The sequence below is a fragment of the Podarcis tiliguerta genome (assembly GCF_965153285.1).
Source record: "Podarcis tiliguerta genome assembly, chromosome: 9".
In the NCBI taxonomy this organism is placed as follows: Eukaryota; Metazoa; Chordata; class Lepidosauria; order Squamata; family Lacertidae; genus Podarcis; species Podarcis tiliguerta.
The window spans coordinates 59151609-59176486 of NC_139542.1; the positions used below are offsets into that span (position 1 = coordinate 59151609).

A 24878-nucleotide genomic window follows, 5' to 3' on the forward strand; every position below is an offset into this window, starting at 1 on the left:
AGATTAAGGGGAGCCAAACTATGTGCCATAACTTTCCCCCTTTACTTCCCATATTTTTTTCATCATTGTTGTTCAGTTAGTTGGTTGTTGAGTGGAATTCTAGGACCTTGATATGCAAAGTTTTGTTGTGGTATATACTCATTTCTTCTTTCTTAACCTGCCAGTGCTTTAATTCTAGACTGTAATGCACGGGGGCTCATTGCAAGCCTGCAACTTCTATGCTTGATCTTAGCAAAAAGACCAGGTCTAACATGTTCCAGCTATCACCATTTACTAGATACAGTTCCACTTTCTGTTGAATTACTGTCCCTACATTTTCTTCTGGGGTGCTTTTTGTTAGTGCATGCTAGAGTAGCTATGTATCAGCGCACTGTCTCAGGTCTCTAGAAATTCAACATTTGAAGCAGTGTGAATGCATCTTAGCTCAAGTGAATATGCAAGCGAATGAAGAGCTCTGCTGAATTTGTCCTAAAGTCCCTTGGATCCTGTATTCCATTTTCCATAACAACCAGATGCAGATTCTACAAAGCTTCTAAGCGTGGCATGAAGGCACAAGACTTCCTCTTTTGTTTGTGCCTACTATTCAGAAGTCGATTCCAGATGGCTTATTTACGGAAGGTTCATGCTGATTTATTTGGGGGCGCGGCGGGTTATTTGACAATGAGTCAAGCATTATCCCAGACTTTGCAGTGCATTTTGCTTGCCACTCTCCTTATTGCAAAAACTGTCTGATCTTTTGGAGAAGCAGGCTTGCTGTGCAAGAGCATTAAATCAACTTTAATTGTGCAACCTGAATTTGACGGTATGTGATTAAATCCCACCTGAAAATAGCATGTCTGGAAGCATGCAAAGCCTTTTTGTGGACAGTGTCATTATATGAGTTTAGCCACAAAGTGTCAATGAACTTAGCTGTATCTGGGGGTTCAGCGTTTTCTGTTGCTGGTCTGTTTTGTTTAAGATTTGTGTCCCCCCCTTAAACTTTGTATGACAGACTATTATTTAAGGCACCTGTGCATCCTGGTGCTTTATACATTGCAGCTGGCTCCATCTGCACTACACATTTAAAGCTTTTGCCATAGAATCCTGGGAAATGTAGTTTGTTAAGGGTTCTGAAAGTTAGAAGGCCCTTATTCCCCTCTCGGAGCTGCAATTTCCAGAGTGATTTAACAGTATGTCCCTCTTCCCTGGGAACTGCAAGTTTGTGAGGTGGATAGGGGTCTTCTAACAAGTCTCAGTTCCTTTAACAAACTACAACTCCCAGGATTCTTTGGGGGGAAATCATGACTGCTTAAAATGGCATGATACTGCTTTAAGCACAGATGAAACGTAATTTTAAACCCTTATGTTAGCTACTATACTTGAAGTCGGATGGTTAGGCTAGACAGTTATATCCACTGATAAAAAGTGGGGTGGTTTTAGGTTGGCCTGAAAAGTGGTAAGGCATCCCAACTCATTTCCAAACAAAAATGCCAACATACCTTACTAAGCCATTAAGGAGTTCCTTGGGATGTGACCTCTGGTTTATGATTTATATACTTATTTAGAATATATATTAGCGTATCATCAGCCAAGGCTCTCAGAGCAGTATACAAAGGTACACCAATAAAATACAATAAAGTAACCAACAATAAAAACATCACTTTTCCTTTTTTTTTTTTCCAAACAATCATACTCAACTGTCTGTTTTAATCCATTAAACGATTGAGAGTATTTTGCTAAGCCAGGAGTGCAAAATGTGAGATCTATGAGCGTTTAATTCAGTCCTTTATGGACCTGCTAATTTCAATAATCTATGTCCCTCCGGAACCTGGCACCCTGGCGCCCTGCACCACTAGCATTTATGGGTAAGACGGCCCTGACTTTGTCCTTGGGGCTGCCTTGTCTGTGTCTGGGTGTCTTCGTAGCTGGGAAACCAGATATGCATGCTATGACAACTGTTAGACACTTATTGAGCATAAACACAGAGGCGTAACTAACTTTTATTTATTTATTTTGAAAAGCTACCCGATTTTGTGTGTGTGTGTGTCTCCCAGAGAGGTGGCGCGACTCTCCATCCTTGGATGGATTTTCAGCAGAGGGGGCGGGGGGCACCTGCTATTTAATGACCTAGCTGAGATTCCTGCATTGAGCTAGATGATCCACAGGGACCCATCCGACTCTGATGATTCTATGTGTACACAGAGACACGCGCATGAAGCAAGATCCAGCCAAAACGAAGCGCTGATTTCAGAGCTAACAAAGTACACGCTTAAATCTTAAATCCAGACTTTTGCTACTCTGAGGGCGGGGAGCGAAGTCTGGATCCAAGGGAGCTTCGTCAGCGCGCGTTCGCTTGGACCCGCCGCGCCCCATTTGAGCGGGAACCTACTCAGGCGAGCTCCTCTCCCCTCTCCCGCGCTCCTCCTCCTCCCGCCCCGGCCGTGACGCCATCACCCCGCGCGCGCCTGCGCACTTGGACCCCGCGTTCGCGCATTGGCGCGAAGCTGGCGGCGGGGGATGGAGCGCGGGTCGGTTGGCCCGCCGCCAACGGCATAAACCGACGTCGCGGGAGGCGGTTCGGTAGTCGGCGCCGGGCGTAGGCATGGTGAGCGCGAGCGGAGGGGCGGCCGGGGCCCGGCCCTTCTGAGAGGAAACCTCTCGGGGGGCCGAGGCGGGAGGTCGTGGGTGGGACTCCTCCTTGTGCTCCATGAGGGCGAGAAACTTGATGAGGCGGTGCATGCGAGGGATTGATACGAAATAACCTCTTTTCCCTCGCTCGCCTAAGCCCTATACTCCAACCCCAATGCCCCATCCCCTCCCCAAACATTATTCTGCTATTAGGGAGTGACTGGGGGGGGAGGAGGTGGGACTTAATTATTGCAAATTTCTTCAGAGAGGGAGGCTTAAGGAAAAAAAATTGGGGTGTGTGTGTGTGAGGAATTCAAACATGCTGTTGTTTTTGCGATGGGACAACATTTAGGTCGGTAAGTAGGCTTGAGGAAGAAGCACAGAAACTGCTTTTGGAGAAGCGAAGGCTTTTAATTTTGCCTCCTGAAAATGCCAGGTAATGCTAAATAGGGCGTGTATATGTCCACACACGTATATGCAAGTACGGTACTTTGCAATCATTTATTATTATTATTTATACCCCACCCATTTGGCTGGGTTTCTCCAGCTACTCTGGGCGACTCCCAACAGAATGTTAAAAACATGATAAAACATCAAACATTAAAAACCTTCCTAAACAGGGAATTATTTCTATGCAATTTTACTTACCAAGCAATACTAAATTACATTAATTTTATCAAAATAGATTTTGTGTTCCTAAGTCATGTTACAACTTTTTAGAACCCCTCATTTTTGGAAAATTTCAACGTGTCCTATTCTGCCATTGGAAGAGGGGTTGTTGTTATCTACCACCCCTTCATCCAATGTTCACGGGAGGTTTACAACTTGAACCCTTGTCTCTCATTCTTCCCTCCCCTTCTCCTTTTTGGTGAGATGTTTGGAACATCATGTTCCAGACCTTAACAAACGTAGGGACATAGGAAGCTGACAGCAGTTCCTGAGCGTTTCAGACTGAGGTATCTTCCAACACAAGATTGAACTTGGGACCTTCTGCATCCATAGCAGATGCTCTGCCACTGAACCACAGTTTCCTGTAAAGGGTTGTTATTCCAAAGCAGACTGATTACTTCTTGAGTTCGCTTCAGCTGCATGCTCAGGGGTTTTCCACACATAACACAGCAGCAAAATTCAGGCTTGTCACAAAGTATAGCCTCAATAGGGAGCCACAGTGTACGTTGGAACTCCTTGACTATTCTGTCTGTACGATACACATGTTTTCAAACATTCTTTTGACATATGTGCACTTCACATATCTAAACTATGTGTCAAGTGATGCTGGGCCCCCACTTTGCATTTTCTCTGAAGATGGCAATTTGTATAACCTGGGCTATCTTTGGGTACAGCCACATCTGCCTGACAGTTATTTCTGTGGTCCTGGCAGCACAGTTTTTGGTATGTATGTGGGCATCTGGGTGAGTTAACTGTATGCTAGATGCTACTGTTATGTATCCTGTGAAAGTGAACGTATATTGCACAACTTGGATACCTTTTTGGCAATTTTTAATGCTATAACCCACCCTGAGAATAAAATAAAGTAATTAAAGTGATGGGCTATTCCCACATGGCTTGCTTTGAAGGCTAAGGAACATAGTTTCTTAGTAGTTGACAGCTGTTGAATAGTATCATATAACTGAATTACAGTTTTCTAACTTAAAAGGGTAAACTTAAAAGGGTTTTAAAAGATGTCCCCAGCCATTCTTCCCTTAACGTTTGTGAACTTTCACACCAGTGCCTGCAGGTGTGACTCAGGCTTGTTCTGATGCCTGTGTTCCACCTGCAAATTTCTGTATATGAGGTTGCTGTTAAAGAGACATCCACAGAGGCTTAAATCTAAGGTATAGGGGGTTTCTTGTTGGGATTAAATTAGGAATAGGAGCCTTTAGTTCAGAGCTGCTTATTTTTGCTGTTGAAAAACTTCCTCATCAGTGTGAGAGGGTTGAATTTTGCCTACAGCAGCCCTGCAACATATGTAGAGAAATGCTTCAGTGCCTTTATCTTCCTGTTTACGCTACTTTTCAAACTGGTTGGTACAAAGGTGGTTTTGGTGAGAGCAGCTGCTTGCCCTCAAGTTCAACAGATAGATTTTATTTTTAGATACATTTTCTTCCCTGGCATCTTATCTGATTTAATCAGTTTCATTTGGGTAAAATATACTCCTCTTTGCGGCTGAAAAGTCTAGAAACAGTTACAAGTATCTTTTGAAAGTTAGAATGCATTTAGCTTTAAGTTTAGAATGAACAGTTGTTGCTCTTTGGGTGTTAGCTTGAAAAAAGTGTGCATCTCCTAGGTACAGTCTGAGTAAAATGACTCATGTAGCATCTTGCCATCAGCTGTTCAGGAAGCAATTTTCTAATCACAGATTAGCAGCAATTACCTGATACCGCCCTGGGTTGAGAGGGATAGGGCAAGGACACCAACCTGTAGTCCGTGCTTGTAAAAGTGGTTCAGATTAGGTCTTCAATTAGACATGCATTTAGGAGCAAGTTCTATTGAACCCAGTGGGAATTAACTTCTGAGTAACTGTGCAAAGTCCCAGATTATACAGGGTGTCCTTAGTATGTAACTGTAAAACATTGCGGGTAAAGGCTTTCCAACTTTTGTGGCTACCATTATGAGTCTGGCACTCTTTAGGGCAGGACTGGAGAATCTTTGGGCCTCCATGTGTTGCTGGACTACAACTCCCATAATGTTTGACCGTTAACTGTGTTGACTGGGGCTAGGAGTTAATAATACAGTATCTAGAGGGCCACAAGTTCCCTGTTTTTGCTTTAGAAAATTATTGAACTCACAAACAAAAATTTGAGTCACAGTGTTTTGGACAACTAGGTCTCTATAAGACTATGTTTCATTTAGTTAACAGGTTTGTTGTAAAAAAAAGAAGAAGGTTCATTGTAACCTCTGTAATGTCATATTTACAACAGCCATGTGAGTCGAGGTGCTGCTCAGGCTACCACTGGCTCCTGGGCCATTCGGGGATTTGAATATGGGGCAATGTCCATTTACTCAGTGGCATTCTTACTCAGATTTCACATGTGCCACCTTGATAGTCTTTTTAATGATTTTTTTAAAAAATAAAATCTTATTTTAAACACTGTGTTATCTGACTTCTCCTTTTAAAATCTTGGTTGGCAAATCCAGACCTGTACCCTGAAATTTTTGAAGATGACAGACCTTAAATTATACCTCACCTTTTTAACTGTTTCACTTTTATTAGGATATCCGGAAATTCTTTGGAGCAGTAATTCCTAGAAATAAACAAGAATGTGACACTACCAGAAAGAATGAGAGACCCCAAAATAAGGAGGGGGCTTCAGGTGAAAAGTCAAAATTGAAGGAAATCAAGGTGGGTATATGCTGTTCAGATATATAGGCCTGTTACAGCTTTGTCATATGCTTTTATCTTTACTTCTTTGCTAGTGTTCCTGTTCTTAGTTTACCTGTGGCTTTGACAATGATTGCTTGAATCACCCTTCATTAAAAAAAATAAATCACTCCAGAATTCAGAGACCATTTCATGTCATTTTTTTGTTTTTAATTTGTTGATGTATGTGACAGTCCCTTGATCCAACAATGAACTTTATTGGGCTGTCTCTCTTAAGGTAGTACTTGGTAAACAAGATTTAATGTTGGGAGAATTGTTTGGATGAGTAACTAACAAACCATTTCAACTAGGTGAAGAATTCATCTCGTGGAGAGGATTCTGGGCACAAACAGGTGAACAAGAAAAAAAGGATAATCTATGATTCAGGTAAGAGTTATGACTTCTGTTGCTATGTTTTTTCCATCTTTGAGATAACTTTCCTCTGCTAGAGATTCTTTTGAGAGAGGCTTACAAAATCTTGGCACGTGTCGTCTCCCAAATGAAATAATTTTCAGTCATAAATTAGGCAAAATGTGTGTCTACAGTGATGGTATCTATTACGACCCTTACGTCACATGGTGAATATTGCTATTCCATAGCATAGAGTTAATGTTTAGGGCTGTAATCCTAACCCCATTTACAGTGAGGGGGGAAAGTATTTGATCCCCTGCTAAATTTGCCTGTTTGCCCTCTGACGAAGAAATAACCTACCGTTAAAATTATGGACTGGTCTATTGTAGCTGTGAGAGACAGAATAACAACAGGAAAAACCTCCGGAAACCCAGAAGACAAAAGTCAGAGATTGATGTGCATTATAATGAGTGAAATAAGTATTTGACCCCTTTGCAAAAGATGACTTAGTACTTGGTGGCAAGACCCTTGTTGGCAATTGCAGAGGTCAGACATTTCTTGTAGGTGACCACGAGGTTTGCACACATCTCGGGAGGTATTTTGTCCCACTCCTCTTTGCATATCTTCTCCAAGTCAGTAAGATTTCGAGGCTGATGTGTAGCTACCCGAACCTTCAGCTCCCTCCACAGATTTCTGATGGGATTACAGTCTGAAGACTGGCTAGGCCACTCCAGGACCTTAATGTGCTGCTTCTTGAGCCACTCCTTTGTTGTCTTGGCTGTGTGTTTTGGGTCATTGTCATGCTGGAATACCCATCCTCGACCCATTTTCAGTGCCCTGGCTGAGAGAAGGAGGTGCTCACCCAAGATTTGACAATACATGGTCCCGTCAATTGTCCCTTCGATGCGGTGAAGGTGTCCTGTCCCCTTAGCAGAAAAACACCCCGAAAGCATATTATGTCCCCCTCCATGTTTGACGGGGGGGTGGTGTTCTTGGGGTCGTAGGCAGCATTCCTCCTCCTCCAAACACCGCTAGTTGAGTTGATGCCAAAGAGCTCGATTTTGGTCTCATCTGACCACAACACTTTCACCCAGTTCTCCTCTGGGTAATTCAAATGTGCATTGGCAAACTGCAGACAGGTGTGTACATGTGCTGTCTTGAGCAAGGGGACCTTGCGGGCTCTGCAAGATCTCAGTCCTTCACGGCGTGGTGTGTTACCAACTGTTTTCATGGTGACTATGGTCCCAGCTGCTCTGAGATCATTCACAAATTCCCCCCATGTGGTTCTGGGCTGCTTCATCACTGTTCTCATGATCATTGCAACTCCACGAGATGAGATCTTGCATGGAGCCGCAGACCGAGGGAGGTTGACAATTATTTTGTGTTTCTTCCATTTGCGAATTATTGCACCAACCGTTGTCACCTTCTCACCAAGCTGCTTGGCAATAGTCTTGTAGCCCAGTCCAGCCTTGTGCCGGTCTACAGTCTTGTCCCTGACATCCTTGGACAGCTCTTTGGTCTTGGTCATGGTGGTTACAGTACTTTGGAATCTGCTGGATTGATTGCTTCTGTCGACAGGTGTCTTTTGTACAGGTAATGTAACGAGCTGGGATTACAGGTAAGACCTCTCCCTTACAGCAGGTGCTTCTAATCTCAGCTCGTTACAGTGAAGATACCAGGTAGCCTGATATCTGGCTGCTTGATAGGGGATCAGATACTTATTTAACTCATTATAATGCACATCAATCGCTGACTTTTGTCTTCTGGGGGTTTTCCTGTTGTTATTCTGTCTCTCACAACTACAATAAACCTACCATAAAAATTATGGACTGGTCATTTCTTCGTCAGAGGGCAAATGGGCAAATTTAGCAGGGGATCAAATACTTTCACCCCTTCATTGTACCTAGGAATAAGCGCCACTGAATTCAGTAGGATTTACTTCTGAGTAGACATGGTTAGGATTGCATTCTTAGGCTTGTATATCTGCCCCTTTTATATGAACAGCTGAGCATTACAGTATATTTGGCTGTTGTCCCATTCAGCCCAGTATTGCCCAGTTTAACTGACAATGCCTCTCCAAGCCCTTGGGCAGAGGTCTTTCTCAGCCCTGTTACCAACTTCTTACATGCACTCAGATTTATGTTTTTTAACAATAAATAAACAGATTCACTCCAAATAGTTTGTGCAGTTTTTTTGTGGACTGACTGAGTAGAATCGTTCTTAAAGGCTGTTAAGACAGTACAAAAAGGTGACAGGCTTCTATATATTGTACAAGTTTGCTTCAATGTAAATGCAAAACCTGGCCTGCTATATGTTATTTCTCCTATCCCTGTGGGCCAATTTTGGCAAGTTGGTGGGACCTACTTGCAAAGCAACCATTAGGAGCCCACTTGAAGCTCCTAGTTGCTCCTTTGGAGTCATGTCCTGGCCTGCACCTAACGTCACATAGGTGATTTTGGGGAAATGACCTCGTGGGGCAAGTTGGGATTATGCTGGACCTACTTAGGCCTGCAGATCAGAGGCTCCTTGTCTCTGAATTAGAAGGGAGCTTTAGTCAGAATCTCAAGTGAATGCAGAATCGCTGTTCTCTTCTTTGGATGTTTTCCTCTTTAGATGAATATGGCAGAATTAAATGATAGCACTGTGCTAAATTGCAGATTCTGAAGAGGAGGTCCAGGTGGTGAAGAAATCTAAGAAGCCGCCAGATAGAAAACAGTCTTCAAGACCTGATGCGATTCTAAAGAAGGACCCTGTTGTTTATGTTTCAGAGACAGGTAATGAATTCAGCCTGAAGGCAGCTCATATGTGGGGTTTGCGCTGTACTAAAAATGCTTACGTAAAAAGAAGGCTTTTAAATGCAAAAATAAACTTGCCTCTACGCTATATTATTGTACTTTAACCTGCACAAGAAACATATACCCAGTTTGTTTACTTACAGATTTTTCTCTTTCAAGTTATCGACTGTGACCAAAACATGCCAGAATTCTCAAACTTTACATTTAAAGCAGTGGCAGTCATGACCCCCCCCAAAAAAATTCTGGGTACTGTAGTTTGTTAATAGAGTTGTTGGGGGACCCCTATTCCCCACAGAGAGCTACAATTCGCAGAGTGGTTTAGCTGTCAGTCCCTCTTGCCTGGGAACTATGGGAATTGTAGCTCTGTAAGGAGAATGGGGTATCCTAATAACCCTCAGCACTCTTAACAAACTGCAGTTGCCAGGATTCTCTGGGGAAAGCCATGATTGCTTAAAGTATGCTTTAAATGCATAGGGTGGATAGGGTCTAGGTCATTTGTGGTCTAAAAGAGGGTTCATTTTTTTAAGTATGAAAACATTTTATACTTTCTACAGTAAACCAGGTTGAATGGTTGTTTATGGCTCTAGTATAATTATTCAGACAAAGAACTGCATGGTTTTGTAACAACATGCAGTTTTCTATATTTATAGCAGAACACCCTTTTTTGGAATGAGTGTTAAACACTGTGGGGTGTAATGTCAGACAATCTAAATGACAGGTGGATAAATCTGCACCAAGAATGGGAATAATAAGGTTGATGAAAAACTGACTATTTTTGATGACTGAAACTGAAAATTAATTTCCATTCTCATTGAGCTTTGGACTGAAGGGTTTTGAAATTTTCATGATGTATGTTCTCTTTAGACTTGTGTGTGTTTATAACTATATACCTATAGAATGTCCTTGGGGATGTGCCCAGGAGTAAGGCAACCAGAGGTGTTCTGCATTAGGTAACCTGAGCGGTGTAGTTAAAGATTTCTGCATGTGACGTGCCAGAAAACATTTGGTCAAGGTTAATTGTGGAGTGTCTTGGTTGCACATCAAGGTTATTCTTATCTAGTGATTGTAGTTAGAGTTAACGACTTAATTTGAAACACATACTGATCAGCTGTGTATGGTTGATCTGTCCCCTGGCTCAGCAGGTTTTTTTACAGACAATTGATGTTGCTACTCTGAAACTGTCAATAGGTGTGTCTCAGCCTTGAAATAAATGAAAGAAGATATTGCAGTGCATAATTGATTTCTATATTAACCACTTTACAGCACTACAGACTCCATGACTGAGCAGATCTGAGCATTGTTTAGGTCTTCCAGACCTATTATATTGGGGGTGAGGGTGGGTTATTGGTTTGTTCTTGTTCTTGTTTTTATTATGTACTTTGTGGGGGGGTTTTATCTTGTATTTTTGTGTTGTGAACTGCCCTGAGATCTATGGCTGGAGGGTGGTATACAAATTATTATTATTGGCTTCATTCTGGGCCAGCTCTAGACTTCATGGTTCTAGGACCATCAACTGGAGTATCTCAAATTACTGGGTATTGTAAAATCTTGTAATTGTCACGATCAGCTAATTAACTCCTGAAAATACAAATTCCTTAAGTGCTCATGGGGTTCTGGCTAATTGGTTCAGCCTTAGGAATTCATAGAGCCCAGTTGTATTGGTTCTTAAACTTTTTGGAGATTTATCTTTTGACTTTGACTGTTGCTCTGCTGAGGGGTATGTTGTCCAAAGGAAACAGTGGGCTCATTAGTGCCATTAATGTTGAAGCTTTTTAGTGTCCTTTGTGTTTTGCTGTTGTAGACAGCTTGATACAAATGAAGAGGAAAAGAAATTAAATAGCACTGTTCTGGTGCTAAAGCAGACTGATTGCAGCATTGCATTTAAAATACCATGCAGTGGCAGCAGTAAAATGATTTCTGCTGCTGTCCATTGTGCAAAGCACGATTTTGTAGTTTTTTTCCCGGAAGGAGAAAAGGAATGTGTTGAAACTGACCTTCTTTTGCTTGCTATACTGTTCTGTCCCTCACCTTGCAGAAAAAGAAATTCATTGGATTTGACTTGAGGTACTGTGTCTTTTAGACTGTTGATTCCTTTCCTTCTGCTGTGTTGTATATATGTACAGTATTATAGAAATGGGAAACTGTTTTACCTGCTTTCAATCTCATTCATTCTGGCCCAATAGCGTGCATTTTGAAAGCAGTGATAAATACCACTAAATTTTAAAGCTATTTTTATTTTCCCACCGTAATCCTTTTGGGTGTAGCTTTTGGCACTGTTTCCAGCAGAAATAAATATTTTTTCACACAATCCTGACTTGAAGTTTTTTCTTTCTTTTACAACCAAACAGTCTAAGCTCTGGAGGATTTATGAAGAGTAGGTTTATAAATGGTTGTTGTATGACACTAAGTTCATAGGAAGCGTTCCTCTGAATACTAGTTGTGGAAAACAGGTGGATTTTTAAAAATCTGATCTAATAGGCAAGGTCAGGACATTCTTAACTTGTCTGCTTGGATTCAGTCCTGAAAGCAGATAAAAGGTGGTCCTTGAGCTATTTGCATCTGAAATGGTTTATTGCGTTGAATGACGTTGCTTGTCAGTTTCCGAATTATAGCTAAAGTACTTTCTGAAAATCGTTAGGCAAACATGAGATTAATGTTTTCTTGACCTGTGCCATTTCAGTTTCTCTTGAACTTGGCTTCCTGGAGATGAAATTCTAAAGTGTGTGATGATCACGTGAAAAATTGCATTCTCTTTTTAATGTAGGAAGTGCCATACAGGTCATTAGGTTTATCATTTAAATCCTCATGAAACACTTTTCATCATTACTGTGTTTGGTTAAACCAGCCTCTTTTCCCTTTTAGGTTATTGATTGTCTAAGACAGAACACAATGTCTCTTGGAGAACACAATGTCTCTCACAAGTGATGGGAATATGCAGAGTGGTTTTATAAATATTTCTGTTTCTAACTAGTCTCTGGTAAATTAGCCCAGTATATTGGGAGACATCCGAATGTTTGAGCGTGTTCACTAACTCACATGCACCACTGTTTAGCTAAGTATGGGACCTTGAATGTTGTTTGTAGAAGATGACCTCTTATTGCTGCACTGAACCTTGCTCAGTTTCATAAGTGGCTTTTAATTTGCAAGGGCTGTGGTTTTTCTTCGAGTGCTTTTTTGACTGCTCATTAATAAATAGTTGAGTGTTTTGACAGGTTTGTTTGATAAAGTACACTTGTATCAAAACTTTCCTATTCTTTAGGGACCCTTTTTTTTCTATACATATATCTATCTTTACCAATCCCTTCAGGCCAAGTGTAATAGGTGGGTGGGGCCACCAACTGTCAGTCATCTGACATCATGCTGATGCCATGTGACTGAGAGGTAGGTGACCCTTTCCACCTGTCAAAATTGTAGGTTTGGGAGGAACCTGCTTTGCCAGCTTTTGCCACATTGAATAAATAGCTTTGGAAAGAAACCTTATCTGTTTTGGCTGCTCTGTGTTTTTCTAACTCAGCTCAGCATTCAGGATTGAAAGCAAAGTTCCTTGGTCCCCATTCACTATAATAGAGAATTTAGTTCTGGCAATAATTGTTTCCCTTTCCACAGAAGTGAATAAAAATTGCAAGCTTCCAAACTCTGGGTAAATATGCCCAGGGCTTTTTATGTGTTGCACCTCAGAAGTACAGTGGTGCCCCGCAAGACGAATGCCTCGCAAGACGGAAAACCTGCAAGACGAAAGGGTTTTCCGTTTGCAGAGGCGCTTCGCAAGACGAATTTCCCTATGGGGTTGCTTCGCAAGACGAAAATTGACGGAAAATTTTGAATTTTTTTCCCGCTCCAAAACCCCTTTTTCTGAAGCGCTAAGCTGCTAAAAGCATTTTAGCAGCAAAACCGCTAATCCCTTAAGCCTTAAAAAGCCGTTTTTAGCCCTTAAATTGTCAATAGCGCTAATAGCGCTAATCCGTCAATGGGCTTGCTTCGCAAGACAAAAAAACCGCAAGACGAAAAGACTCGCGGAACGGATTCTTTTCGTCTTGCGAGGCACCACTGTATTATCTTTGCTAAAAAGCAAATGAAAAGTCAATAACTTTTTTGTTTACTGCCAGATTTGGCTGCAATTTGCAGGCATTGTTATCCCTTCTGAGGGCATGATATCTGCCAAGAGAGCAACAATATTTCTTTTGTAAAGGCAGGCTTTACAGTTTGGGGATGGCTATAATAGGAATCATAGGGTGGTGTTAGAAAAAAGAACGTGGATCCCCAGGGAACACTGAGACGGGATCAGTGTCACCCACCAGCAAGAACCTTCTTACCCTTAGAGTCATTGGTGAGTGTGGGCTTCTGCTGCTACCATGGATTTTGGGTAATAAAATGTAGATCTCCATTTACTTCCATAGAGAAAGGCACAGATCCACATGAAAACAGTTTGTAATCCCACCAAACCTCTGTCATTGGAGTGTCTTGGGAAATCAATTGACTGTGATTTAAACAAAAGATCCATCCCACCTCTTTACCTCTTCCCTGTTGAGCTCTGGCATTTTCTTGGTCGGTTTGGTTTTGTGTCTCCGGAGCTGGTGGGCAGCTTTGTTTTTCAACAAAACTGCTTGCTATTTGCCAGATCAGACTTTCCTTACAGCATTGATCATGGAAGATTTTTGAGGAAGGACCCTGGTGGTTATTGGAAACTGGAAATTCTGTAACACTGAAAACAAAGTTCACAGAGAGCAGAATAAAATCTTACTGATTCTCATATACCAAAGGATTCACTGGCTCTTCTGCCCTGGAAGCTGGTTCAGCAGTTTTAATACAAGTTACTGTATTAGGAGGGAAGCGGGTGGCGCTGTGGGTAAAACCTCAGTGCCTAGGACTTGCCGATCGCATGGTCGGCGGTTCGAATCCCCGCGGCGGGGTGCGCTCCCGTCGTTCGGTCCCAGTGCCTGCCAACCTAGCAGTTTGAAAGCACCGCCGGGTGCAAGTAGATAAATAGGGACCGCTTACTAGCGGGAAGGTAAACGGCGTTCCGTGTGCTGCTCTGGCTCACCAGATGCAGCTTGTCACGCTGGCCACGTGACCCGGAAGTGTCTTCGGACAGCGCTGGCCCCCGGCCTCTTAAGTGAGATGGGCGCACAACCCTAGAGTCTGGCAAGACTGGCCCGAACGGGCAGGGGTACCTTTACCTTTACCTTTACCTTACTGTATTAGGAATTACACGTGCTATTTTTATGATCATAGTGTATGGGCAGCAAGACGCAGTAGCCAGGATGGCTGTTGCTGTGATATGAAGACATGTCCGTGTTTGTTTTAATTTCTCTGGAGAAGTAATAAAATGGGACTAATATTTAAACAGATTCAGTTGATCAGTTTTATGTTTTTATTGCAGCTCAGGGTTTTAACATTTCTCTTCAGATAAGAGGGTTGTATAATTTGCAATTCTTGCATCTCTGGAGGAAAAGGCCTGCTCACATAGCATTGAGAACAGGGTGATGACCAAGCAAAGAGGTTTAGTGTCACAGGAAGGATCTCAGGACGGGCTGTGCTTCATTTTCAGCACAGAAATTATTGCTGCCAAAGACACAGCTGTTCAATATCGACATTAGCTTGGTTCTTGAAATGTCACTAAAGGTTGTTGGGGTCAGGCCTGGGAATGAACTTTGTGGGCTTGATCAGGGTCTCTGCAGGGGAGATGTGAACATTGAAAGCACCCAGATTTAAATGCATGGCAGGCAAGATTTCCCCTTTTACCCCTGTTTTGAAAGGCTGCATATGGTATAAACCCTGCTAGAGACCCAACAGCCATTAACTACGAAAGACCCTTTGGACCACAGGTCATTGTGCAGAGTGGAGTCACGCACTTCGTGTAGCAATTTTTCAGGGTGCAGCCTCTAAAAGCAGCACCTGTGCAAATAGATGGAGATAATCTCCCATCTTTTTTGCATAGGGTCTATCTTCCAAAGCCATACCCAAGAAAATTTTTCTTTCTGTGAGAGGGAAATGGTTGAGAGAGCCCTAATACAGTGGTACCTCAGGTTACATACGCTTCAGGTTACATACGCTTCAGGTTACATATTCCGCTAACCCAGAAATAATACCTTGGGTTAAGAACTTTGCTTCAGGATGAGAACAGAAATCGTGCTCCGGCAGCGCGGCGGCAGCAGGAGGCCCCATTAGCTAAAGCAGTGCTTCAGGTTAAGAGCAGTTTCAGGTTAAGAACGGACCTCCGGAACGAATTAAGTATTTAACCCAAGGTTCCACTGTACCAGGTTGAGACTCTGGGCCCTTTGCATTTTTTAAATATATATATATTTCCATAGTAAGGAAACATTACTTTCAGGTTGGTGTTTTGGTGCTGAGGAGTAATTAAGTATCTTTCTTTCTTTTTTCTTTTTTTGGCATGCAGATGAAGAAGAGGACTTTGTTAATAAGAAGGTCGCTCCCAAACCCAAGGAAAATGGGACGTCTGTGGCTATTGGTTTTGGGACATCTGGAGCATCAAAGACTGATGCCAAACCAAAACTGAAAAATAAACCCCTATCGCCAGTAAAACTGACACCAACCTCTGTAATTGATTACTTTGGAACTGGTAGCATCCAGCGATCAGAGAAGAAACTGGTGTCAAGCAAACGAAAAGAAGTGAGTAATGCGCAAGAGGGTGACTCTTCTTGCAAATGTGTGCTTATGAGCAGAAAAGTTCATGAATTTCATGAAGAAACTATTGGTGTGTGGTCCATATCATCTAGACTTCCTTTTATTAGGGTGTGAGAAGAGCACCTTAAGTGGATTTTGGAAATGGCAGTTTGCCACGTAATGTCAAATTAAGGAAAATGAGGGAGGTTGCTCCCTATATAAAGATGCTTACCGTTTTAAAAGGAGAGAGATTATGATTCAAATAAGAGAGGAAGGTGGGTTATGTCATTTAAGATCCATGAAATGGAATAGGAAACAATGGTCACAGCTACATCATGCATTTAAAGTGCTTTTATGGCACTGTAACCATCATGGAGAAACCTGTGAACTAGTTTGTTAAGGATTCTGGCCTCCCAGCACCCTTAACAAACTACAGTTCCCAGGATCCTTCATGACTTTTAAAAGTGATACAAGAATGCTTTAAATGTATGGTGTGTCTCTGACCAGTGTCTGCTACCGACAACCATTGACCATAAATCTCAAGACAAGCTGACCAGATGCTATCACATCTGTCCTCTTTACACTCATGTTGCTACAAGGCCAATTCAGATTGGGGCAAGGAATGCAAAACATAAGTTGTGTGGGGAATTCTGAGTGTTGAAGTGCCATGCGGTTTGAGTCTGTGCCAGTCAGGAAGAAGAGGAAAGCAAAGCCCTTAATTCTCACTTCCTTGTCTGTGCCTAGCTTTTTGGTTTCTGCCTACGGAATGTGGCATGGTTGTGCAATAAAATGTGACAAATGTCCAGAATCAATATGCCGGCACACTAAAATATGTGATCAATATTCTTGCCACTGGGTTCTCTCAAATGTTGCTTTGAAAACATCTTTATCACCTAGAATTAGATTTCCTCCCTGTAGAATTCCTGCTCCACTTGCTTCTTGTTTTAAGCACAGGCATTTACGTTGAGGCTTTATGATTTCCCTTCTCATTCATTATTCCATGATGCTTGTCTAAGTAATGGGTTCACTCTGAGCTCCCCTGTGATTCTTCTCTCTTTGCGGTGCAGCTGTCACAAAGCAGGGATCCCACACTAGATGATGAGGCTGTTGCCAGGCAGCTACAGCTTGAAGAGAATACAGAGGTAACGACAGATAAATAAGCATGTGCACTTCTCTGGCTTTTTAGCACAGTTTTCCTCGATAACAAATATGAAAGGCTCCTCTTGCCTGTTTTGTTGCAGTACAGCCACTCCTGCTGAATCTTTTCTATAGCATTTTTCTAGGTTGAATCCTCTTTCCTCTTCCTTCTTCCCCTTTCTCGATTTAATTTGATTCTTCTTTCTAGACCCTAGTAGTGGTTCGCAACATGGAGTGGTCACAACAAATAAGAAATTGCCTTGTCCCACTATAGATGTTGCCACCCACATGAATAAGACACAGAATTTAGTTCTAGGGTTAACATATGATAAAAGAAGAAATACTCCTGTGCTCTTTATTTAATTCTGTAACCTTCTAAGACTGTAAAAACCTGTATAGGACAAAGGTTGTGGCTCCCAGACTAGAGAAAGTCCTTGCACAGTCATGCTATCTTCAAAGGAAATTATTCCCTTGATAAGGGGAGGCTTTTTTAAAAAAGTGGTTGGCTCTCGTGGGTAGCCTTGACTGGTTAGCTTCATGAGCATACTTGGAAAGTATTTGCTAGCCTGAGAGGAAGTTTTACTCTTACTTTGTGTTTCCCTGTTGTAGACTGGGGGGGGGGGGGACCGCCGCAACCTATGGACTAGCTAGCCCTGCCAATTTTATTATTGGTGGTTAGCCGCCCTGAGCCCAGCCTTGGCTGGGGAGGGCGGGGTATAAATAAAATTTATTATTACTACTACTATTATTATTATTATTATTGAAAACCATGAGTGGTGTAGTAGGCCTCCGGAGGTGTTCTGAAACTGTTAAGAGTAGGTGACCAAGAGCAGTCTCTGGAGCATGATGGAAAATATCCCATACTAAGTGGAAATCTACTGAAAATAAAATATTTGAAAAAAATATGTAAAATGTGAAACTCTGGAAATTTTATATATACTTGTTTTGACTTGAGGCAGGCTGATCATAGCTTTCTGCATTGGCTGCATTGGCACAGTTAGAAGGGTTTTTCAGTGTTTCATCCTGGAGCTCCCCCAACTATAAGAGGAAAGGGGACTTCTCCTGGCACAGCCACACCAGTAGCTACTACCAGTCAGAGTACAGTGTAAGATAAAAGAAAGTATTATTTGCTGGTGCTGAAACTTGAGCATTTCATGGTGAAATATAGAAGCTGTAGATTATTAGGATTTCATTGAAGATAAAAAACCACCCTGTTCACTGAAAATGAACATTCTCTATGCATTTTAAATACTCAACTATGTATGCCATGTTTAAATAGAACGTTAAAGAAATTGATAATTTGGAACAGTGGTTTAGTTTTAGTGTAGTTTAAGATTTTTTAAAAAGAAAATAATAATTATCCAAGGCACTATAGATGGGAACTTTTAACTTCTTTGCCTGACTTCCGCTTTTGCTGCTGGGCCTGTGTGCATTCAGCTTCATACGGAAAACAAGAAAGATTAATGCTATTCATTGGTCCAAATATCCTTCTGTGGCTCACAATTGCATAAAAGTAAACCCTGTGGCACTCTTCTGCTTATGAAGTTATCTGTCTGAATCATGCGTTGAGGCAAGTTTTGATCTCATTGTTGCCAAAAGATTGGATTTGTGTAATGTGTGCAGAACAGCTCTTATCAATAAATCTCTTGGCAAGAACAAATTAGCTTTCCTCTTAAGAAACGATATTTGATAATAGCAGGATGCAGCAAATGCTGTATTTATTGCATTAAGGGCGGAATGAAGGAGAAATTCACTTGTTTTTTTCCTTATTGTGTTTGACTGAAACTTGAGTGCATATTTGTTCTAGGAAAGAAAGCCATTTCAGAAAATAGCTTTTTGAAATGGGTTGAGGAAGTGTTGTGTTATACGAGGGGTGGGGAACTTCAGACCAAGGGACAAAATGTGGCCCTCAGCCCTCTCTGCCTGGCCCTTGAGACTCTCTCCAGGGCATACCCCTCACTGGCCCTGCTTAATCCCTTCCTTCTGTGCTTCTGCTTGGCTTGAATGTGTCCTTAATTGTGATGGTGCTTCTTACTTGCATGGATGGATAGATACTTGCCTAGAAATCTCTGAATTTTGCATGGCTTGACTGTATCCTGTTGTGCAAAGGCAAGAGCCCCGTCTGTTGCTACACCAGCTTTTAGCCTCTAGTCATGCCCACCACTGGTATTCATGCCCTAGAAGGTTGCCATGAGGAAGCATGTTCCTCATACTGAAAAGGAGTCTGCACTCCGGCTTATACCCTGCTCTCATAGCCTGTGCAGTAAAGTCACAGAGTGACACATTTAGGGTGAAAGTGGGCACGGCCGTGGCAAACTTCCCTCTGACAATTTCAGGCAGGTTGTACCAAAAATTTGTGGGGTTGCAGTTGAGGAGCTGGAGGACCTGATCTGTCTTGTTTATAAATGCCAGATAACTGACTTAATATAGCTACTTGCAAGAAGAATTAGATGAAATTATTTGTGGTGTAGTGGTGGTTAGCTAACGCTTGATTTAAATTTATCCATGAGCAGTACTTCCTCCCCTCTTTGGTTTTCCTTAGATTGGCTCAAAAAATGCTGTAATAATTATCTTGCCTCCTCAAAAAGGGGGGAGGTTGTCTTCTTCTGAGCCAATGAGTTAAATCAGACCATAGGACTGTGCAATTCCTTCCCCAAACACCCCTTCAAACTCTGTCCCATAACTGATGTGCAGGTAGACCTTCCCAGGTGTCGCAATTGTAGTTTTCCCAGCACTTGGTGAAGACCACTTTGATTTACATTTCCCAGCATTGCTGGTGCTTGGCTTACTACCATAGCAGCAATATGTCAATCTGGGACCATTGTTGGTGGCAAGAGGAACATGGTTCTTCTCTGCCTTGAATTGCAGTCAAATTGAGTTGATGAAGAATCGTCAATGGCAAGGAAGTTTTATATTCCAAGGCAATGAATTACAAAGTTCAGTAACATCCCTAGTTTAGGTAGCATAGTAATCCTCTGATTTTTAGCAGTGTCTGTTTACTTATCAATACCAATTGTGATGCATTAATCCCTTCTTTCAGTTGGAGAGGCAACTGCATGAAGATGAAGAATTTGCCAGAACTCTGGCCATGCTGGATGAAACACCAAAGAAGAAAAAGGTAACATCTTACAAACTGGTTGCTCTGTGCAACTACTTCACAAACGGTGGGTGCAAGTGGAAATCTGACAGTGGATCATAGTCACCTTGTATATGATGTGGGTATGACAGTGGAAGGCTTTGTTATCTCTGGCGTGTTTCTTTATTTTGAGAAAGAGCCTGCTTCTCTTTGGGTGCCTCTTCCAAACTCTTCTTCCTGATGGACCCAAGTTGAGGACTATTGCAGAGGTTTGGCTTGGTTGCCAACTCCTGTCCTATGCTCATCAGACAGACCTCCGGTCGAAACCAAATTCTGCTGCATGTCGTAGGCCATAGCTTCAAATGATTCATGCAATAGAGATGAATGTGGCAATACAGAAGTTCATCTGATGACCTTGTGTTGCATGAGCACAATCTTGTTTTGATTGGGATGGGTGCACTCAATAGTGACTATGATTTTGTGATAATCTCTTGTCACTTTCTGCCAATAAGCCTGAATTTTAAAGGACAGCGTCACCACACTTTAAAATATTCCACCCCATATACAACAACAACAGTTTTATTATTTGTTTGCCACCCACCTGACTGGGTTGCCCCAGCCACTCTGGGTGGCTCCCAACAGACTATTAAAAACACGATAAAACATTAAACATTAAAAACTTCCCTAAACATCTTAAGTGTAAATCTGTTAATGTCCATCTGTTAATGTCCTATTTGTTTTACTGAGTTTTAAATATAGACTGTTTAAAATACTTTGCAGTTTTTATTTAGCTTATTTAAAACTCAACAAAAGAATTGGACATCATCTTAAAATGATTCAGACTGATTGTTTATTTACAAAAATAGATTCCTATTTCCTATTTGCAATAGCTTCATCATAATAGTTATCATGAGCACATGTCTTTTAGCCTCGAAAAGATCCAGAAGAGAAACAGATAACTTCAACAGTCAAAACTAGTCCAGTTGAAGCAGAAAAACATAAACAGGCTCCTAAAGGTAATTTTTGTCCGGTAAAATAGTAGTTTAACTTTCAAGGCTGAGGTGGTAGCACTAATTTTTAATCTGCAACATGTTCTTCTCTCTCCAGTAAAACCTGCCAGTTCAACTGTGGACCCAAGACCTAATTCTGCAAAGGACCAGGTTTGCTCAGAAAGTACAAAAACGTGGAGTCAGCACCCTGAGTCTTCCATTAGTAAAGAGAGGAAGGATTTGGGGAATAAGCTGCTGCCCTCAAAGCCAAGTTCCAAGTTGGCTGTGCTGAAGCAAAAATCAGAAAGTATTAAAGTAGAAAATGGAACTCCAAAAGGAGAAACGATAAAAAATGAAAGCAGGACTCCAAAAGTAAAGTCGGTTTTACCAGAGGAGACACCTAGAAAGGAGAAGGTTACTCCCCCCAAATCTAAGGTAGGTTTGAAGACCACACTTTAGGAACTGCAGATTTCATCATTATTTTGAATGCATGTTGATGGAACTTGAAAGGTCTTGTGTGCCCTGACATGGATTGAACCAATGCCTTGGCATGGTAGTGGACTGGATGAAGACAAACAAGCTGGGATGCAATTCCAGACAAGATGGAATTGGTTGGTGGGTCATCCATCTGGCTGAATGCTGGGCAGCCTGTCCTAGGTGAGGTCACACTCCCAAAAATAATTTGGCTTTCAGTTTAGGGCTACTTATTGACCCAGTACTGTCATTAGAGGCCTAAGTTATTTCTGTGGCTGAAACTGCCTTTTATCACCTTGGCTAATAACACCAGCTGTGACTTGACCTGGATGGTAATGGCTTGGCTCTGGTAATATCCTATTTAGACTATTGTAATATATTTAAACATGGACCTGCTTTTAAAAATGGTTCAGAAACTGAAGATGGTTCAGAATAAGAACCATCTTATTCTGTGTATTTCCAGGAAGTGTTGCTTTAACCTAGAATGTCCTAAAAAGCTTAGAACAAAATTTCCTCAGAGATGGCCTTTCCCCATATGTACCTATCAAAAAATAAGGGTTGCCTTCAGAGGCCCTGCTTTGAGTGTCCCCACCAAATGAAGTGAGGGGGGGTAACCACCAGGAAGCAGGTATTTTGGGGGGTCCCCCTTGTTGTGGGAACAGCCTTCCCAGAAAGCTTTGCCCAGTGCAATCTTTGCCAGCTAAGGATCCCTCCCATTCACCCGGGTCTTTTAAATAGCTTCATACCATATGGTCTGATGGTATTTTAATTGTTTTGTGTTGTATTTTAATTGTTATGTCACACAGAGAATATATATTACAAGACGCTGTATAAACGTAGTAAACAACAGATTTATCTGTTTAATTCATAAAATTTATACACCGTTTGATTGTGAAAAACCTCAAAAGAGAAAACAGTAAAATCAAGAAAAATTCACAGCCATGCTCTAAAGCATGCAAAAGTTAAAATACTAAGACAGATTAAAAGGACCTCAACTTCCTTTGTGTCCAGTTTAAATATCATACATTGACCTGGTTTGCATGCATATCGCTAGCCTACCTATTTGTTCAGAGAGCTCAGGCCAAGTGAAGAATAAATGGGTTTTTTTGGTCTCTCCCCTTGTAGTCCCAGTGTCCCAATAAGTGTGCCCATACTGTACTTTCAACGGATTAGTGGTCTTGTGTCTGATGCTTTTTGACAGGCAAGGATTTAGAATTTACCTGAACAGGCTGGATATCCTCAATCCCTATTACAGTGTGCCCTTCAGCGCACTCCCTGCTGTCAACACTATACCGTGAATAATATAGGGCTGTATTGGGGTGCAGGGGAGATTTCAGTTCCAACATCAATTTCATCTCTGTTGTGAACAGGCTTTGGACAAGCTGCAGAGATGACAGTCCATTTGAGCCACCTTCTGTTTATAGCTTTTTTTGCACAATTCTGTGCACCGAAGACATTGCTCAGAATGGGCAGAGAGCTTGATCAGCTGCTCAACACACAAGAGTTTGTGTGTCCAGCTTCTTGTATCTTTTGCTCTTCAGGGAGCATGGAAGAGTAGCATCAGTCCTTGAAGAAACTGAACTGTTTTTTAAAAAATAGGTAGATCTTAATTTGAGTGAAGATTAACATACCAGAAGTGTGTTCAAACTTATCCTAAATGATTGGTGTACAAATAATTTGTATTTGGGTTTATCTCTATTAATGTTTGCTCATCTCTTTACATTATTTGAACTGGGTGGAACCTGATTGCTATGTGATTTTTCTTTTCAAAGTCTGTAAGTCCTGAGGACTCTGAAAAGAAGCGAGCCAACTATCAAGCTTATAGAAGCTATCTTAATCGTGAAGGCCCAAGAGCGCTTGGCTCTAAGGAGATCCCACAAGTAAGTGCAGACATTTCTTGCAGAAACATATCACGAGTGATTGGTATTTCTAGTAGTAATGGGCCTAGCAACTCCTTCTAGACTTTCTCATCTCTCTCTCCCAGGCCTACTGTATTCTAACCAGATACTGTAGAATCAATGTGCATTTAAGGCCAGACAGCTGAAATTGTGCATATTTGCTGACAAAGCTGTCTTCAGGTTTGCAGACTGTTCTGCAAGCCAGCAGTATGTTTATACAGTGGTACCTCGCAAGACGAAAAACTCGCAAGACGAAAGAGTTTTTCGTTTTCTGAGTTGCTTCGCAAGACGGATTTCCCTATGGGCTTGCTTCGCAAGACGAAACGTCTAGCGCCTTTTTTTTAAAACCGCCAATGCATTCCTACGGGAAACTGTCAATACACATTGGTGCTTCGCAAGACGAAAAAACTCGCAGAACGAATTAATTTCGTCTTGCGAGGCACCACTGTACTGTGCCAAAGATCAGTTTTCATTTCAGCATGATGAAGAACAAAATCATTTTTCAAACAGCCCTTTTTCACTTTTCCTCTCTTTGGAACACAGCTGCTGCAGCTTTCACGTCAACTGTCTTAAACCTAATGCTGCCCATTGGCACCGTTTTTTCTCCTTAGGGTGGTGAAAATTGCTTTGAAGGCCTGACGTTTGTGATCACAGGCATCTTGGAATCCATTGAACGCGATGAGGCCAAATCTCTGATTGAGCGCTATGGAGGGAAAGTAACTGGGAATATCAGCAAGAAGACAGACTATCTTGTGAAGGGTCGTGACTGCGGTGCAGCCAAGAGTGACAAGGTAACCTGTGACCGTGTGGTCATGGAGTCCTTGCTTTGTCATAACAAGCGATCTCTTGCCTCCTTGACCTATGTATCCTCTTCTCCTATCAAGCCATGTCCCGGTCTTGAGAACAGAATGGCTTCACTGGATTGGATCAAGGTTTATCTTTTCCAATATTCTGTCCCCAGCAGCGCCCAGCACTGCCTTGGGAAATGTCTGGTCCATGCACAATGGCAAAGGCTATCCTTGCTTATCTCTCATGCCTGGTATTCTGAAGTGCACTGCCTCTGAATCTCAAAGTTCCATTTAACTATCTTGGCTAATACAAGTTTAATCCTTTAAAAAACCAAGTAATGGGCATTGCTGTAACTCTTCTCCAACCTACTCCAGATGTGTTAGACTACGGCTCCCATCATCCCTGACCATTGGCTATGCTGGCTGGGGCTGATGGGAACTGGAGTCCAAAACAAACATCAGGAAGCTATCAATGGTAAGAGGCTGCCATAACTCATGGCAGTGATTTGCATGAACTAACATTATGTGTGAAAGTTACTGTGTTTTTGTTTGTTTGTTTGTTTGTTTGTTTGTTTGAATGGAACTAACCAGGGTGGATAAAACAATCAACAATTAAAAATGGATTCTTTTGATTTAAATCAGATTTCTTTTATTTAAATTGGATTTTTAAAATAAAATGCTTTTGGAGGAAAAATCTTTCTAACAAAAGTTTTCTATTTAAGTTACATTATAGTCCAAAAGCTATTCATCAGGAAATAGGGATTTGTTTTAAGTTTTT

The 24878-nt window shown here is 41.8% G+C and overlaps 1 protein-coding gene across 4 annotated transcripts in view; it reads left to right on the top strand.

Moving 5' to 3' along the window:
- Positions 1–2431: 2431 nt before the first annotated feature.
- Positions 2432–24878, top strand: part of RFC1 (replication factor C subunit 1) — a 40871-nt gene continuing 18424 nt past the window's right edge. For 2 of the 4 annotated variants that reach the window (XM_083458072.1, XM_083458070.1), the window contains exons 1-11: positions 2432–2584; positions 5822–5950; positions 6280–6355; positions 8977–9093; positions 15512–15744; positions 16806–16880; positions 19916–19993; positions 20880–20967; positions 21059–21375; positions 23187–23294; positions 23924–24103. In XM_083458072.1, the coding sequence (XP_083314198.1) occupies positions 2582–2584; positions 5822–5950; positions 6280–6355; positions 8977–9093; positions 15512–15744; positions 16806–16880; positions 19916–19993; positions 20880–20967; positions 21059–21375; positions 23187–23294; positions 23924–24103 (1404 nt within the window). In that variant the 5' untranslated portion in view covers positions 2432–2581. Of the gene's footprint in view, positions 2585–2909; positions 3044–5821; positions 5951–6279; positions 6356–8976; positions 9094–15511; positions 15745–16805; positions 16881–19915; positions 19994–20879; positions 20968–21058; positions 21376–23186; positions 23295–23923; positions 24104–24878 lie in introns of those variants that run through there. The other 2 variants (XM_083458073.1, XM_083458071.1) reach the window with 2 other exon arrangements.